Genomic DNA, 14712 nt, shown 5'->3' on the forward strand with positions numbered 1-14712 from the left:
CTGCTTGTTCCTGAAATTATACAGGATTATAGTTTGCAAACTGCGGGACAATGAAGCAAATCAAGATGAATTACAGCCCTGGCCCTCCCTCCCATCCTCTGACATCTAAACGGGGAATGAGGTCGGTGTGTTTAAAAGAGCGTTAAGCACCCACTCTTCTTTTGTTGGTGGTTTTCAGCTTTTTTTTTTTTTTTAATGTGAAATTTAATTCTGTAACAAACAGTAGCAAATACTACTTAGTCCCAAAGACTTCATAACCGTGGCGCAAGGGAGCTCGGTGTGTTGGGGGCGGGGGTTTGGAGGGGAAGTTCTGAGGTCTTTTGCTATTCGGATCACTGCCCCTCCTCCCCCCGCGGTGGGCGACGACGACAAACATCACCCTGGGGAATCCGGAGCGAAAAGTAGCCGCGCGTTTTCTGGGGCCGAGAAAACCTGTGATTTTGCGCTTAGGTTGCTTTTATCTGACTGAGACTCTACCTATAAGCTTTTGGAGTTCAGACCCTGAGTCTTTGTTCTGCATGCGACTGCTGCTGCCACTTAAAGACATCGCAGATAATGTCCCCGATTTAAGACCAGTGCTTAATGCACATTAACTTTCTTTTCTTTCCTTTTTAAGCTCTGCCTCCGACCTGCGGAGGGATCACGCGGCAGTGGTGGGCAGATAAAAGCCCTTTGGACGAGGTTCACCTCCGTCCTTGTTGTTCACTTGAGAGCAGTGGAGAGGAAAACGGTCCCCACGGGCGGACTTTGGCTTCTAGAGCCGCGGTGCTCGTCGGTCTCAGCCTCGCGGAGCCTCCGCCGGGCTCGGGCGCGGGGGAGGGGCGGCGGGGGAGGGGACGGGGAGAGGGGATTTGGGGCTGGGGGGCTGGAAGCGCTAACAAGACCTGCTGGGAGGATTGGCGTCTGCAGGCCCAAGAGTGACTTGGGAGCGCTGGGTGAGGAGGTGGATCTCGGCCTAGTCTGCTTGTGCTGAAATAGAACTCTTATTTCGAGGAAATCAATCAATCCGCAGGAAACAAAAATGGAAGTCGAGGTTTGGGAAGACTTGTCACTTCCCCGACTTGAGTGGTGCGGGCTGGGGGCGGAGACTTGGGAGACTGAAGAGAGGCCCTTTCTCCCACCTCAGCGCCTTTCCCAGGACTTCTAGAAGGGAGAATGACCCTCCTCACCTCCCTTTCCCAACCCACCCTGGCTCGGCTTTCAGTCCCTTTCTGCACCTCCTTTTCCCTTCAAGTGAGAAAAGCCTAGTTCCCGAGCTGACGGAGTCGGTTCCCTCGCCCCTCCCGCTTCCACGCGGGTCCCCCCCCCACCTCCCCAGCCATCGTTACTGCCACCACCTCGGTTCCACTCAATCGATTTTTGCTGCAGGTCAACATTTATTACCGGTGAGTGTGAGGGTATTTTTTCTCCTTCTCTAGGTCTCTTAATGATTTCTGAGCTAGTTGTGTATTAAAGTGCTTAAAGGAACTTTTAACGTAATCTATAGCGTGAACACCAGCCTCCTCCTCTTGGGATCAAAGATGGCGAGCTGGAGGTCGGGGCCCCCAGGAACCCAGGCATCCCGAGCCTTCAGTCCTGGTCGCCCACCTCTGGGCCCCTGAAGCTGGGAAGGGCTGGAGCAGGAACCCCGCGCAGACCGTTCGCGGTCCAGGGGCTTTTCCTTCCCGCCCCCCTCACCTGTTACTCTAATCCTTTCTCTGGCCTGTCGTCCTTTTTTAAACTTAACATTTTTAAGGCCCAAACTCGTCTTCTCCCTAATACTGAATTCAAATTGGTGGAGATCTGGGAAAAGGTAGATAGAGCCCACATTTGTTTCAGTTTCCCCCCACTTCCTAAATCTGAGTTTTACGGCCCACAACACGATTAGAAATTTAATTTTTAAAAATACGTTGTGCAGCCTGGCCCTGTAGGCGGTTTGGTTAGGAAGCTCATCCTCCCCTTTTCCTCCTGGCCCTGTTCTTTCTCCCACCCCCACCCTCTTCCTGCGAGGTGCTGAAACCCCGGAGTCACTTTAGGAGTAGAACCAAAAAAAAAAAATTAATGGGAAAAAAAATAGAGTCTTAAAAGTCCCAATATTCCTCGAAAGCCCCATAAATTAACCCTATGAAGAGCGGCGAGTTCTTTTAAGAAGAGTCTATAAAAATCTAGCGCGATCTCGAAGGAGAACGACCCTCCCCCGCACCCCCGTCGAGAATGTGACCAAACAAAGGTCTGTCCTGCAATCCACACCCTAATCCACGGGCGCCCTCGCCGCCGTCGCCAGGGCTCCCCAGCCTCCGGCCGCTCTCAGAAGCTGCAAAGCTGGAAGTCCCCGGCTCGCTGCTTAAATTTTTGAGAGGAATGGGGAAAAAAGGAGGGGAGGGGGGGGAATGTGTAATCAGATCAGAGGCATTTATGAATATAGAGTCCCTATTGATTGTCTTATAAAACCCCTTTGCAAGCTGCAGTTAATCTGAGCACAAGGAGAAGCCAGAATCGTGGCTGATGGAGGAAAGAGAGGTCTGGAAGTAAACGGGAGAAATTTCTTATAGCAGATTTTCAGAAGGAAATTTTAAAAGCTCTCCTTTCTCTCCCAGCCTTCCTAATCTGAAAGTTGCATTTTAACTGAAATTGAAAAAAAATAATAATTGAAGATGAGATTTTTTTAAAAATGGGTTATGAGGAAATCCGATTTTAGACACGTTGCTAATTTACTTTTTCAGGTTTTTACTTTGATCTTGTTTATTTATCACTGGCCCCACCCCACCCCTAAAAGGAGAACTTCTCATTGTCTTTCTATCTGAAAAGATAGAAAACAGAATTTATTGTGCATGGGATGCATAACTCCATTCACTTCCGTGCTGAGCATTTTATGCACTTTATATAAATGTTGATTTTAGATTTTGTTTGAAGATTAGAGAAGGCCTGGAAGAAATAAAATAGCCTGTTAAAGATGTATTTAATTCTACTTAGTTACCTTTAAAAAAAATCATTGCTACTCCTGTTGTAACAGTGCGCTGTTAACAATTCAATGGCAGTTGTAGAAAACAGGAGATAGTGGAAACTAAAGTTACTCAGTCAACGACTGATTGAAAGAACCATCTCCTGTTAAAAGAAAAAATTTAAAAACATTAATGAGTATACGGTAAAGGTGTTTACTTTTAGGGGGCTGTGTGGGGAGCTGCATTTTTTTTCTCCTCTCAGAAGGGCTAAGAGAAGTTCAGACTCACTGGGCCCTCCCTGAGCAGGGTGTGTATCACCATCCCCTGACATTGATGGATCTTTCCTGAGCCGTTTCTCCTATTCTGTTGTTCCTGCAAAAATGTTTAAGGTGTTTGCCCCACCCCTTGCTTTCTATCTTTTTCTCCCCCTATCTTTCCCCCTCTTCTGTTTTCTTTATCCACTCCAAAGTGGGCTTTTTGTTTATATGCTTGCTTGCTTGTTCTCTAACAACTTAGAAAATGACCCGCTCACTTGTACCAGGACTAAGGCTTGGGGTAGTTTCCTTTGAGCTCCGAGACTCCCTCTATCAATGCTTCCTCCGTCCAGGAGCTGCGAAGTCTTTCTGGCTCCTCCAATAATTTGCAGCAGTCCCCCCTGCAGGCAGTCCTGGGCAGGAACCTTTATCTTCCTTCCTTTGGGGAGATGAGACCTGGAGTAATTTCTGCTGTCCCCGAAGAGTCGGTGGAACAGCATATGGAACGTGACTTGGAACCACGACTAATGGTAACCTAGTTTGGGGGCACTTTCTCCGTTCTGCTTAGTACCAACAACCCAACTCACTCAACCCTGCTTCTCTAGGCGGATATCTGGGTGGGGTTACTGCACCCAGGTGAAACTTGGTGGCATCTTTCTCGGTCCTCCCGGATGAACTGGCACAGACTTCTCTAGTGTCACTTTACGCGGCCGCCTGTGTTGGATGGACCGTGAGTCTGACTGATACACCCCGCTGCATGTGGCCACGGCAGAGGTGGAGACCCTGCCGGCTGTCCCCAGCGCCACAGAAAGGGATTTGCCAACTGCCAGAGCCCAGGGCGACAGACGACAGGTCACTTTGTTAGGAAATAAGATAATATTCAACAAAAGAAAGTAAAATAAAACCCTTCTTAGGCGGGCGCTGGGCCTCCGGGCGATGTTCATTCACACGGCTCTCCTAACCTCAGTGCCTCCACCCCAGCCTAAAACCCATGAAATCATAGGAGCCACTCTTATCTGATGAGGCCGGGTCTTGTTTGTCAGATTCTCCGACAGGGGCGAAAAAAATCCCGTCTGCAAATTCAGGGCTGCAGCTCCCGGCGCGAAGCTCCCCTCCCCAGCCCGGAGCCTCCTTGCCTCGTGCAGCCCCGCCGGCCTGTCAAGCGCCCCGCGCCTGGAGTGCCAGCCTGGACAGCTGACCCGGGCGTTCTGGACCCCTGGATTCTGCAGGGCCACGCGGCCCAGCCCTGCGGGGGACCCGCGAAGGAGCCGCTGCCGCACCTGAACGTGCTCCCGGCAGGCGGCATCACCCTGGGCCTCCCTGGACGCCCGAACTGTGGCTCCAGCACCACTTTGTATTGACCACAACAGCTGCTTTATCTTGATGTTCCATTTTTTGGCCGGCGACGTGGGAGAAGGGCGGTGGCCAGACGTGCCGCCTCGCATGACCCTGACGGTATTTTCAGAGGAACCCGGAGAAGCGGCGGCCCAGAGGGCAACCTACGCACCTCCGGGGACTCTTCTCGGGTCCCTCCGGACAACAAAACTGGAATCTAATCCGCAGCTGCCGCCGCCCGCCCCCCTCCCCCCCGCCTCCCGCGGCGTGCCTCGCCTGCCTGCCGCCCCGGGCGAGCGTCGGACCCAGGCGGCCAGGGCGCCACAGCCTGCCCTTAGAGTCCCGCTGGGCCGAAGAGCCCGCCGCCCCTGCACGCGCCGCTCAGGGCCTGGGCGGCGGCGTCGTGGGCGGTAGGGGCCCGGCCGGGGCGCGGCCTCCCGGCTGCGCTTCCAGGGACGCGCTGGGCTCTGACCGCGGATCCGCCTGCTTCTCTGCCCTCTGGGAATCCGCTTAGGGAGGCCCTGGCAGGAGGAGACCCCCCCCCCCCAACCCCGCCCCACCGCATCCCCCTCACCCTCTCTGGGGCTTCTTCGCCTTCGCTCCCAAGCGGCCATATACCTTGAATGGGTCTTCCCTGGCTGCCTCCCTCCAAGCTGCCCCTCCAAGCCCCGGGGTTGAACATTAACCAGTCGGAGCTATAGAGTGGAGTAAAACATTACATATAAAAATGAATCATCTATCCGATCCTGGGAGAGAGAGCCTATAGCGAGCTCGGCGTCTAGCGCTGCCTCGGCCATGTTACCAGTCCGACGCACCGACCCTCCTGGCGGCCACTTCCCCAAGGACCAATGCCGGCGGCTGGGGTTTAGTGGGGGCTGAAGGGCTCAGAGTTCTCGGATCAGTCTTTCTCCTTGAGGAACCTAATGTCTACACCTTCTAACACAAGCTTATGTCCTTTCCTCCCACACCTGAGGTACACAGAAAGGTCTGGAACAGTTTTTTCTCTCTTCCAAAGGTTAGTGGGAGCAGCTACTGTTCCAGGACGAGATGCAGCCCAGGGGATCTGGAGAGCCCAGGCTGAGCGGTTGATTCCGGGGATCGAGCCCTAGCTCTGGCGCTCCAGGTGGACCCCGGGAGGCAGGGCTGGGTGGGCAGGGAGCTGAGCCGGAGCCGGTCCCGAGTGGAGGCGTGCAGTGGGCGGTGCAAGGGGCGGGTGTCCGGGTCCCGAGTCTTGAGACCGCGAAAGCCCTGGCCGGAGATTTCAGGCTGAAATCCCAAGTTCAGGTCCCACGCCAAGCCGCACTCGCCCGGTCCTGCCTTCTTCCTACTCAGACCTCTTGTTTCTTTAAACGTAAATGATAGAAAGTTACAAGGGTGCTGACTCGCGTGTTAGATCCACGTGCCCAGTCCAACGTACAGAACTTACAAGAAGATAACAAGAGCTGGAAAAGCAGTGCGCCTCCTGAGTTCTTGTGCCCTCACCTGAAAACGTTACGAAGGTGATTCCCTTTCTGTATGTCTGTCTCTGCCTGTCTCCTTTCCCTCTCCCCGATTCAAGGAAAGAAAGAAAGTGTCTACAAACACGAGAAAGATGTGATGTTACAAAAGCTTTCAGGACTCGCCAACCAAAGTGCACAACAGTTCTTGAACCTCTTAAGAAGATTGGTTTATTTCTATGCAAAATAGCTGCTTTACTCAGAATAGATTGCCTGACCCATAATAACCTCTCAGAAAATATTTTTTGAACAGGTGAACTTCCCTCCCCTCCCCACCTCCACCGTATCAGCTCATAATTTTTACTGAGAGCATTCACCCAAATCTTTGTGTTTGGGTGTGTGATGAAGTGGCTGTGGTGGCGTGGATGTCTGGGATGAACTCTGCATCATTCCATTACTCTCGTGGTCATGTCCTAGCTTCTTCAAAGGCCACTGCTTCTCCTTCAGTGTGTTCATGTTGAAACTGAGAGTTTCCAGGGATGGGGGAGGGTGGTAACTGAGACAATGGTGAACAAGGTTTTTCAGAGAATCAGCAGGCATCAAGTATGTGGGAGTATTATGTATATGTATTAGTTGGGTACTAATCAGTTCCAGAAGAAATGGCTTTGAATTTAAGATGTGGTTGCAGGATGTCCACTGCTTCAGGCAGTGTCACAGCTCTAACTTCAGTGCACACAAAATTCTTTGTGATTCCCATCGAGCAATACAGCCCACTTTGTCATCACCCAGCTTTGTGTTACCCCTCTTCCCCCAAGAAAAAGAGAATTGACTCAAATGTTCTAACCCTTAGCTTCCCAGAGAGAATGAACAGATGAAAGGAAATGAATTTTTTAAACGGTAGGAGTCATGCTCAATTGCCCTCTGGTGACTTAGAGATACAGAGAAACATAGATGGATAAAGGACATTTATTAATACTTTAAAAGATGTGTATGGTTGGGGAAAGGGGTATTATAAAGGGTATTGCAGTGCTCCAACTATCTCCTCCCACTATCTCCTCCCTCACCAAATTACCATGTTATCTGACACCCTCAATCTATTTGTGTCCTGGGTAACAGACAGTTTGACCAAGAGGTCATAGACTACAGGGCTTGGGTGATTGGATACAAGTTTGACAAGAAAGGAATCTGAGTGAGGGCCACAGTGATGGCAGAGAGAAGATGAGGCCGCAGTGGCTGGAGCAGCCTCGCAACGCCAAATCTCTGCCAGGCCTTGCATCACGTGCAGTGCCTTGTCAGGGAACAGGGAAGCAGGAAGAGCTAACTGTACAGCCTCATCCGTGGAATTTCAGTATCTCTCCACATCCCTTTTCTTCACCTTCCCATTATTTCCTGCCTTCTTCATGTATTCCTATTTTGCCCTTCGCCCATCTCTGGAGCCTCTCCCCAGAATTCTAGCTGCTACTGGAGTAAGCATCCTCTGCTTGTCCCCATTTGAATTAAGGCTTCAGAGTGTTTGTAGTATTTACTCTTCCAGATAGGCAATGTTTTATTTAATTGAGGGTCTTCTTGTAAACCATTTGTATTTATAAATATGGAGTGCTTGAATAAACAGTAAATGTGTCAGAGCCAATAGGTAAAGCACGCGATACAGGAGTCTGCCTTTTCCTAGCATCAGGCACTGCGCACATTCTTTTAAAAAGCCGCATTGCATCCTGGGTATCCTGGAAGGTTCGGTGAGCACACTCCTTTCATCCCAGGCAGCATTAACCTTAGCATTATGACTACCAAAGTAGTAAATCTCAATTCAGTTTACTCTTCTTATTTTGGAAGTACCTTCTCTGCCTGAAACTATCACTTGTGGGTTTGTACACATTGTAAAAATTATACATTGCAGGAGAAAACATAATAGTCCTGTGTAGAGTTTATATACTAATGTGAGTTCTCTGAATTTTTCCACTTAAAAAAGCATTTAATTTTCTTGTGTTATATCCTATTGTTATTATCTTGGCAGTATTTGTGCTGCAAAAGATGCTTAGCAGTATTTTTTTAAAAATAGTAGTTTGTATATGTTACTCCCAAACTCTTAATTTATCCACTGACTTTCTCCTGTGGTAACCAGGAGAAAGCATCCTCTGCTTGTCCCCTTGTTTTCTATACCTATGGTTCTACTTCTGTTTTGTAAATTAGTTCATTTGTATCACTTTTTTTTAGATCCCACATATAAGCAATATCACATGACTTTTGTCTTTCTCTGTCTGGCTTACTTCACTTAGTGTGACAATCTCTAATCCATCCATGTTGCTGCAAATGGCATTATTTCATTATTTTTATGGCTGAGTAATATTCCATTGTAGAAAACTATTTTTCCCCCCATATTATGCCTTTGTCAATTACCATGTGGGATGTTTTAATGTGAGTTAAGATTTCGGGGGTCATTTTCTTTTAAGCTTTTTGTGGGAGCCTGGCATAGTACTTGCTATATAGTAGATGTTCAATAAATGCGAATTGATCAAACAGTATAATTAAAACTTTGTTCACAAAATTAGGGTTCAAAAATATTAAAATGTTAAATTGTCATAAATTAAATCTCAGATTAATTCTAATTGATCTCTAATCTTTTCTTGACAAATCAAATATGTAAAAGAATTCTATAGAAGAAATTTCATCTTAATCTTTTTTATCATCATTACTATCATATTTATGTCAGCATTTTTAGGATGATGATGAATCATATATTTCTTATCGGGGTTCATAAGATACTGTAGATATTTTAATGTTTAATATATCTTTACTAAAATTAAAAATTAAAAAATACATAGCTTGGGACATGTGTGTGGTGATGGAGACAGAAAGGAGATGTGTGTGTGTGTGTGTGTGTGTGTGTGAGTGTGGAGGGGGCTATAGAGACACATAGATGACAGAATTTTCCAGCTTACAGTGTCAAAACCTAGGATCACTTTATTAATAAAGAGATTATAATCTCCAGCTCTCACAATTATTTTACGCTTTTAACAGTTTCAGTATTCACAAATATACAGTAAAATTCAGTGCATCAAAATATACTTGGAATAAGTTGTATTTTCACTTTTATAGTAAGAGATGAAGAAATTTGAAAAGTTAAGAATGTTAGTCAACCTAAAAACAACAAAAAAGTGTTAACCCAATTAGACACTGATTAAAGTCATAAGCTAAACAAACCATAGCTAATTTTATCTCTGTTAATTGTTGCCCAGTAAGCTTCAAATATTTTTTATTAGTTTATTGGTGACAAAATATCCCTTAGATCACTTATCCCATCCACTCCCACTTTCCAGCTGCTACTGTAAAAAATAAACATGCTTCAGTATACCAATGGGAGAGTGGCGTTACTTTTGATAAGACACCTCTGAAGCACTTAATATTTCTTATTATACCAGAAAATAAGTGTTTTGCCTTATCATGCCAAATAAATGAACAAACAAGTAAAGATTGGAATGGTAGGGAGTTACAGTGTAGTTGGTTTTGCAGTGCCTGTAGACCTTTCAAAAATCCCAGTTTCTGCTGGAGAATCACTAGTCCTGGCCTGGCTGTCTCTTACAAGGCACTCTAAGGAGGGTTAGATTACTGAGGATTAAAAAAATCAAGAAGGAGGATGATTGGGAACTTACAAAATGTGATAATGTAGACAAATATCTCTGATTGGTCCAGGTACTATGCTGCTAAGTCGCTTCAGTCGTGTCCTACTCTGTGCGACCCCAGAGACGGCAGCCCACCAGGCTTCCCCGTCCCTGGGATTCTCCAGGCAAGAACACTGGAGTGGGTTGCCATTTCCTTCTCCAATGCATGAAAGTGAAAAGTGAAAGTGAAGTCACTCAGTCGTGTCCGACTCTAGCGACCCCATGGACTGCAGCCCACCAGGCTCCTCCATCCACGGGATTTTCCAGGCAAAAGTACTGGAATGGGGTGCCATTGCCATCATTTAAAAAAAAAATAACAAAACTACACACTCATAAAATAATGGGCCAATATTATCTTGATAGCACTCTACATATATTTTTATGATTGTATTTTGATTTTATTTTACTAGGAATTTTTCTAAATGTATATAAAAAGTGATACAGAAGATCTGAGTTATTGAGTTCTTTCTCTGAGTCAATGAGCAGTATGGTTTTCATATATTATCTCAATCAGTTCTCACAACAATCCTATAAATTAGGTACTATTACTTTCTTATTTGACAGGTGAGAAAATTTAAGCTCAAAAGTAACTTGCCTCAGGCTACCTGGTTAATGAATGGCAGAGTTGAGCCTAGGGCAGGACTCAAATCAGGCACAATCTGACAAGAGGCTGGTTCTCATAACCACTTAGCAAACTACCAGTGTGAAGGAGTTTAGTCTTCTGCATCATTTTCTGTTGATGTGATCATAAAACACCCTTCATAAGAGGCACATATGTTAGGGAAATATATGAAAAGTGCTATGAGAATGATATTGCTCAGTTTTTGAGATGAATAGTGTTTGAAAAAATGATGATTACAGCGACTAAGGCAATCAAAGGTAAAGTTGTTCTACACTTTTCACGTGTGTTTCACGGTACATTTCTTAGACTAAAGCAATAAACACAACCTAAAGATATTTTGAAATGTGACATTTTAGGTATGATAGGTAAAGGAGCAAACTTGCTTTTATTAAAGAAAGGATACATACACAGAGAGACGTCAGTTGGCATACGATCAAGTGACTTTTTTCTTGGTCTTGTAGACTAAAACCTGCTTCCCTCTTTCTCACTCTCACTTCCATTGCCCCTTTGGAGACTGACTCTAGATCTCAGCCTAGACAACCTTAGTGTGGAAAAGGCCTCACTGACATCTTGGCATTGAATCAGGTTAAGGTGCTCCTCCTGTGTGCTCCCACACCCATATCACAGCATACAACACACTTCCATGAATTAACACCTTTGAAGATTATAGGCCAGTTATTTTGAAGAATGTCTCATTTGTGTGTGTGTGTGCATGATAATTTCAGGTGATTAGATTCACTTTGCGTATCTTCCATGTTATTGAAGTGAAGCTATGTCCTCAGGCGCGCAATGTCCACTTAGACAATATTTGGTGATGTCACATTGATACCGTAATGAAGGTGGGGTCTGTTAGTTTCTCTATTGTATTGTCACACTTCCCCCATTGTAGTTAGTATTTCACAAGCAGCTTTATGGTGAGGAACTGAAAACTCCTGCTAACAACCATGTATGTGAGTTTGGAAGAGGATTCACCAGTTCTTCAAATGTCTGCAGCCCTGGCCAACAGCTTGACTGCAACCTAAACTCCTTCCAGATTCCTGACCCTCAAAACTGTGTGAAATAATAAATATTTATTGTTTTAACATGCTAAGTTATAGAATAACTTGTTACATTGCAATAGGTAACTGGTGCACTGTATCTACCTCCTGTCTTCTGAAAGTTTCTCACTTTTCATCTGTTACAGTCTTTTCCCCTTTTCCTTTGCATTTAGAGGTTTATTCTATTTTTCCCTTTTCTGCTTCCATTTTAATTGTATTGAGGGGAAAATAAAAATAAACAAATGTGTTCAATTCTCCACATTTTATCAGAAGTTCAAGGAGGTGAATCTTAAGTACAGATTTGAAGAGAATAAAGAGTTGGACTTAACAATGCTGTATAAAAAAATTTGAGACAGAAGACATATGAGATAGATGCTAAGAGGCAGAAAAGTATTTTATAGAAAATAAGCAACTGGAAAAATTTTAATTTCATATTTAGTAAATATAATTCTTATTTTTACATATATAATTTTAAGAATAATTTCTTTGTCTGTCCAGCATCATACTCCTGTAAACAGAGCTGACTACCTTCAGGAGGAACTGCTCTTCTCTTTACTCAAATTCTGTCATTCTAGTCAGAAGGCTGGTAACTCTGGTCCTATCCTGAGAGTTTTCAAATGAGATATAAAGAAGAAAAGCAGTCTTTTTCACAATGAAGAGATGAGACATCAAAAGTCAGGTTCTTCAGAACAGAAGGTTGCCGTGTCTAGTAAGAGAAAGCTGACTCAGAGGAGCAGAAATGAGAGCTGGCTGGAGAGAGTTTAGTGATGTCTCTGTTCCTGTGATCCTGGAAGTCCAGCTGAATCCACGCCCTTCCTGAGATTTTCCTGCTCAGGTCAGCATATTACTTGTTTTGCCCATGGTAGTTCAATTCTAGTTTCTGTTAGCGCAACCCAAGGAGTTCTTACTTCAGCCGTGCCCACTCCACCCCCATAAACAGTCATCTCCCCTAACGAGAGTGGAAGAAAGTGTCTTTGGAGCTGGGATTTGAGATAAACTTCTCAGGTCCCCAGGGGCTCCAGAGTTATACTTCGTAGAAAGTTAGTATAACTTACTTTCTTATAAGTAAGTTATATTTACATAGAAAGTAAGTATAAAGTATATATACTTTCTACTTATGTAGAAAATCTCATCTTCCAGTGGCTTTTTGCTAACACTGCCTGGGGAGTATTGAGGGGGTGAAGGAGAGTTGTGTACATAAACACACACACTCACACCTGTCCAGCTTTTTTGCCAACACAATAATATTTACTGAAGGTCTATTATATTTCAGGCACTATCACAAACATCTGTTCTGCATTAATTTAAGAAACCAGATTTTCAGACTGTTCCTAATTATAGATGAGATAATACATTTCATGTAAAAGATGTTAAATATTAGTCTTTATGAATTAGGAAAGTTATGAGCAAAGGCTCATTCTATGCACCTTTCTATACCTTCTCCAGGTTTAAGCATCATGTGGGTGTCTCTTTTGCTTTCATAATAAAAGGTTAGCCCAAGAAACTTGAAGCAAGATTTCAAATGCAAATGCTATTTCAATATTACTATTTGAATGACTTGTTTCTAAAGACATTTTTAAAAAGGCGATGAAAAATGAACAAAAAGTCCAAATTAAACTATAACTAAATAGCGTGACTTGCCTTGAAATTCTAGCTTTATTCATGTAAGTCTGTATCCTCCAGCGAAGCGGACTGAAACAAGTCAGCCCAAATCTATATAAACAGACTTAAGTTTGGGAGAGCTGCAGTGTTAAAGGCATTAATTCCAACTTTGACTATTACTTTGAAACTTGGACAAGTAGTGTCTGTCCAGTAATTTTTCATGTGTTTTTCCCTACCTCGGTCTTCCTGGGGGAAGATGGTTATGACAGCTTAGAGCTCTCTTCTGAAGAAATTTCCACACTGGCAAAGGTACTAACTTTTCACTTTTGCAGTGGGTGGTCCAGCACAGAAATTCCTCAGTGGCTGAGATTCTGGAGTCTGACTGGGCCTCCCATAACTTACAGTATTTAAACATAAATTTTATATGTAATTTAAGATGTGAACTGTTTTAATTAAAAATGGGTAATTAGATTTTTCCCATTGGAAAATTTAAAGGTGTTCCTAGCATATTCTGTAGAGTTAAGACTATAAGTCTGCATCAAAAATTAAATTTTTTCTTGCTTACTTTTTAAAAAAATGTAATTTATTGACTTCTTACTTCACTTTTCCAGTTTTTATTCTGTATTCTCTACCTTTCTAATTTTTTTCTTAATGGTTAAATATACACATATATTTTAAATATTTAATACATTCATAATGTTTTGTTTTCTAAATAATTTATTTAATAAAAAGTTATCAAACACTGTTGTAAGATTCTGTGCTAGAAACAATAGAGGTTACAAAGGTAATAATAATTTATTAAGGCAAGTGTTCTATATCCAACATCTTTTATGATAACAAATCAATGAAATAGGTACTGCTACTCCCATTTTGGGCTTCCCTGGTGGCTCAGTGGTAAAGAATCCACCTGCCAATGCAGGAGATGCAGGTTTGATCCCTGGTCGAGAATATCTCCTGGAGAAGGAAATGTCAACCCACTCCAGTATTCTTGCCTGGGAAATCCCATGGACAGAAGATCCTGATGGGCTAGTCCCTGGGGTTGCAAAAGAGTCGGAAACAACTTAGCGACTAAACAACAACAAATTCCCATTTTACTAATGAGGAAATTGAGATGCCAAGAGATTACTTTGCCTAAAGTCACCTAACTAGAAACTGGTAAAACTAAATTTAAACCTGGGATTGTTTGACCTCCAAAGGTTTTTCTCTTAACCACACTACTGTGTTTCTACTTGTTAACCTGAATCAATGTATAACACTCAACTCATTCCATGAAGGCTCCAACTCAGAAACACCTCTAAGTAATGTAGATGTGCTAACTATGACACATAGAATGATACAGCCTATGTAGGTAGAAAGTTTAAGATATACAAGAAGAGGTAAATCACGTAAGCATATAAATGAAAGCTATCTGAAGGAGATCAGCCCTGGGATTTCTTTGGAAGGAATGATGCTAAAGCTGAACTCCAGTACTTTGGCCACCTCATGCGAAGAGTTGACTCATTGGAAAAGACCCTGATGCTGGGAGGGATTGGGGGCAGGAGGAGAAGGGGACGACAGAGGATGAGATGGCTGGATGGCATCACCAACTCAATGGATGTGAGTTTGAGTGAACTCCAGGAGTTGGTGATGGACAGGGAAGCCTGGCGTGGCGTGCAGCGATTCACGGGGTCGCAAAGAGTCAGACACAACTGAGCGACTGAACTGAACTGAAGTTAGAACTGAGTAAGTATCTTATGAGTGGTACAAAGTACCTTGGGCTTTCAGAAAAGAGTGAGTGTACTTCTGGTTGGGAGGATGAAGATGGTGTGTTTGAGATTTTTTTTTTTTTGACTTTGGAAAAATGGGCAGG

At 44.2% G+C, this 14712-nt stretch overlaps 1 protein-coding gene across 1 annotated transcript; it reads left to right on the forward strand.

Annotated features, from left to right (window-relative positions):
• The first annotated feature begins 50 nt into the window (after positions 1–50).
• LOC113894791 lies at positions 51–8183 on the forward strand. Its single transcript, XM_027545433.1, has 5 exons — positions 51–121; positions 241–434; positions 617–808; positions 979–1385; positions 4219–8183. Exons 1-5 carry the CDS (start codon positions 51–53, stop codon positions 4534–4536), a joined length of 1182 nt encoding a protein of 393 aa, XP_027401234.1. The 3' UTR covers positions 4537–8183.
• The last annotated feature ends 6529 nt before the right edge of the window (positions 8184–14712 follow it).

The sequence above is a fragment of the Bos indicus x Bos taurus genome, chromosome 6 (assembly GCF_003369695.1).
Source record: "Bos indicus x Bos taurus breed Angus x Brahman F1 hybrid chromosome 6, Bos_hybrid_MaternalHap_v2.0, whole genome shotgun sequence".
In the NCBI taxonomy this organism is placed as follows: Eukaryota; Metazoa; Chordata; class Mammalia; order Artiodactyla; family Bovidae; genus Bos; species Bos indicus x Bos taurus.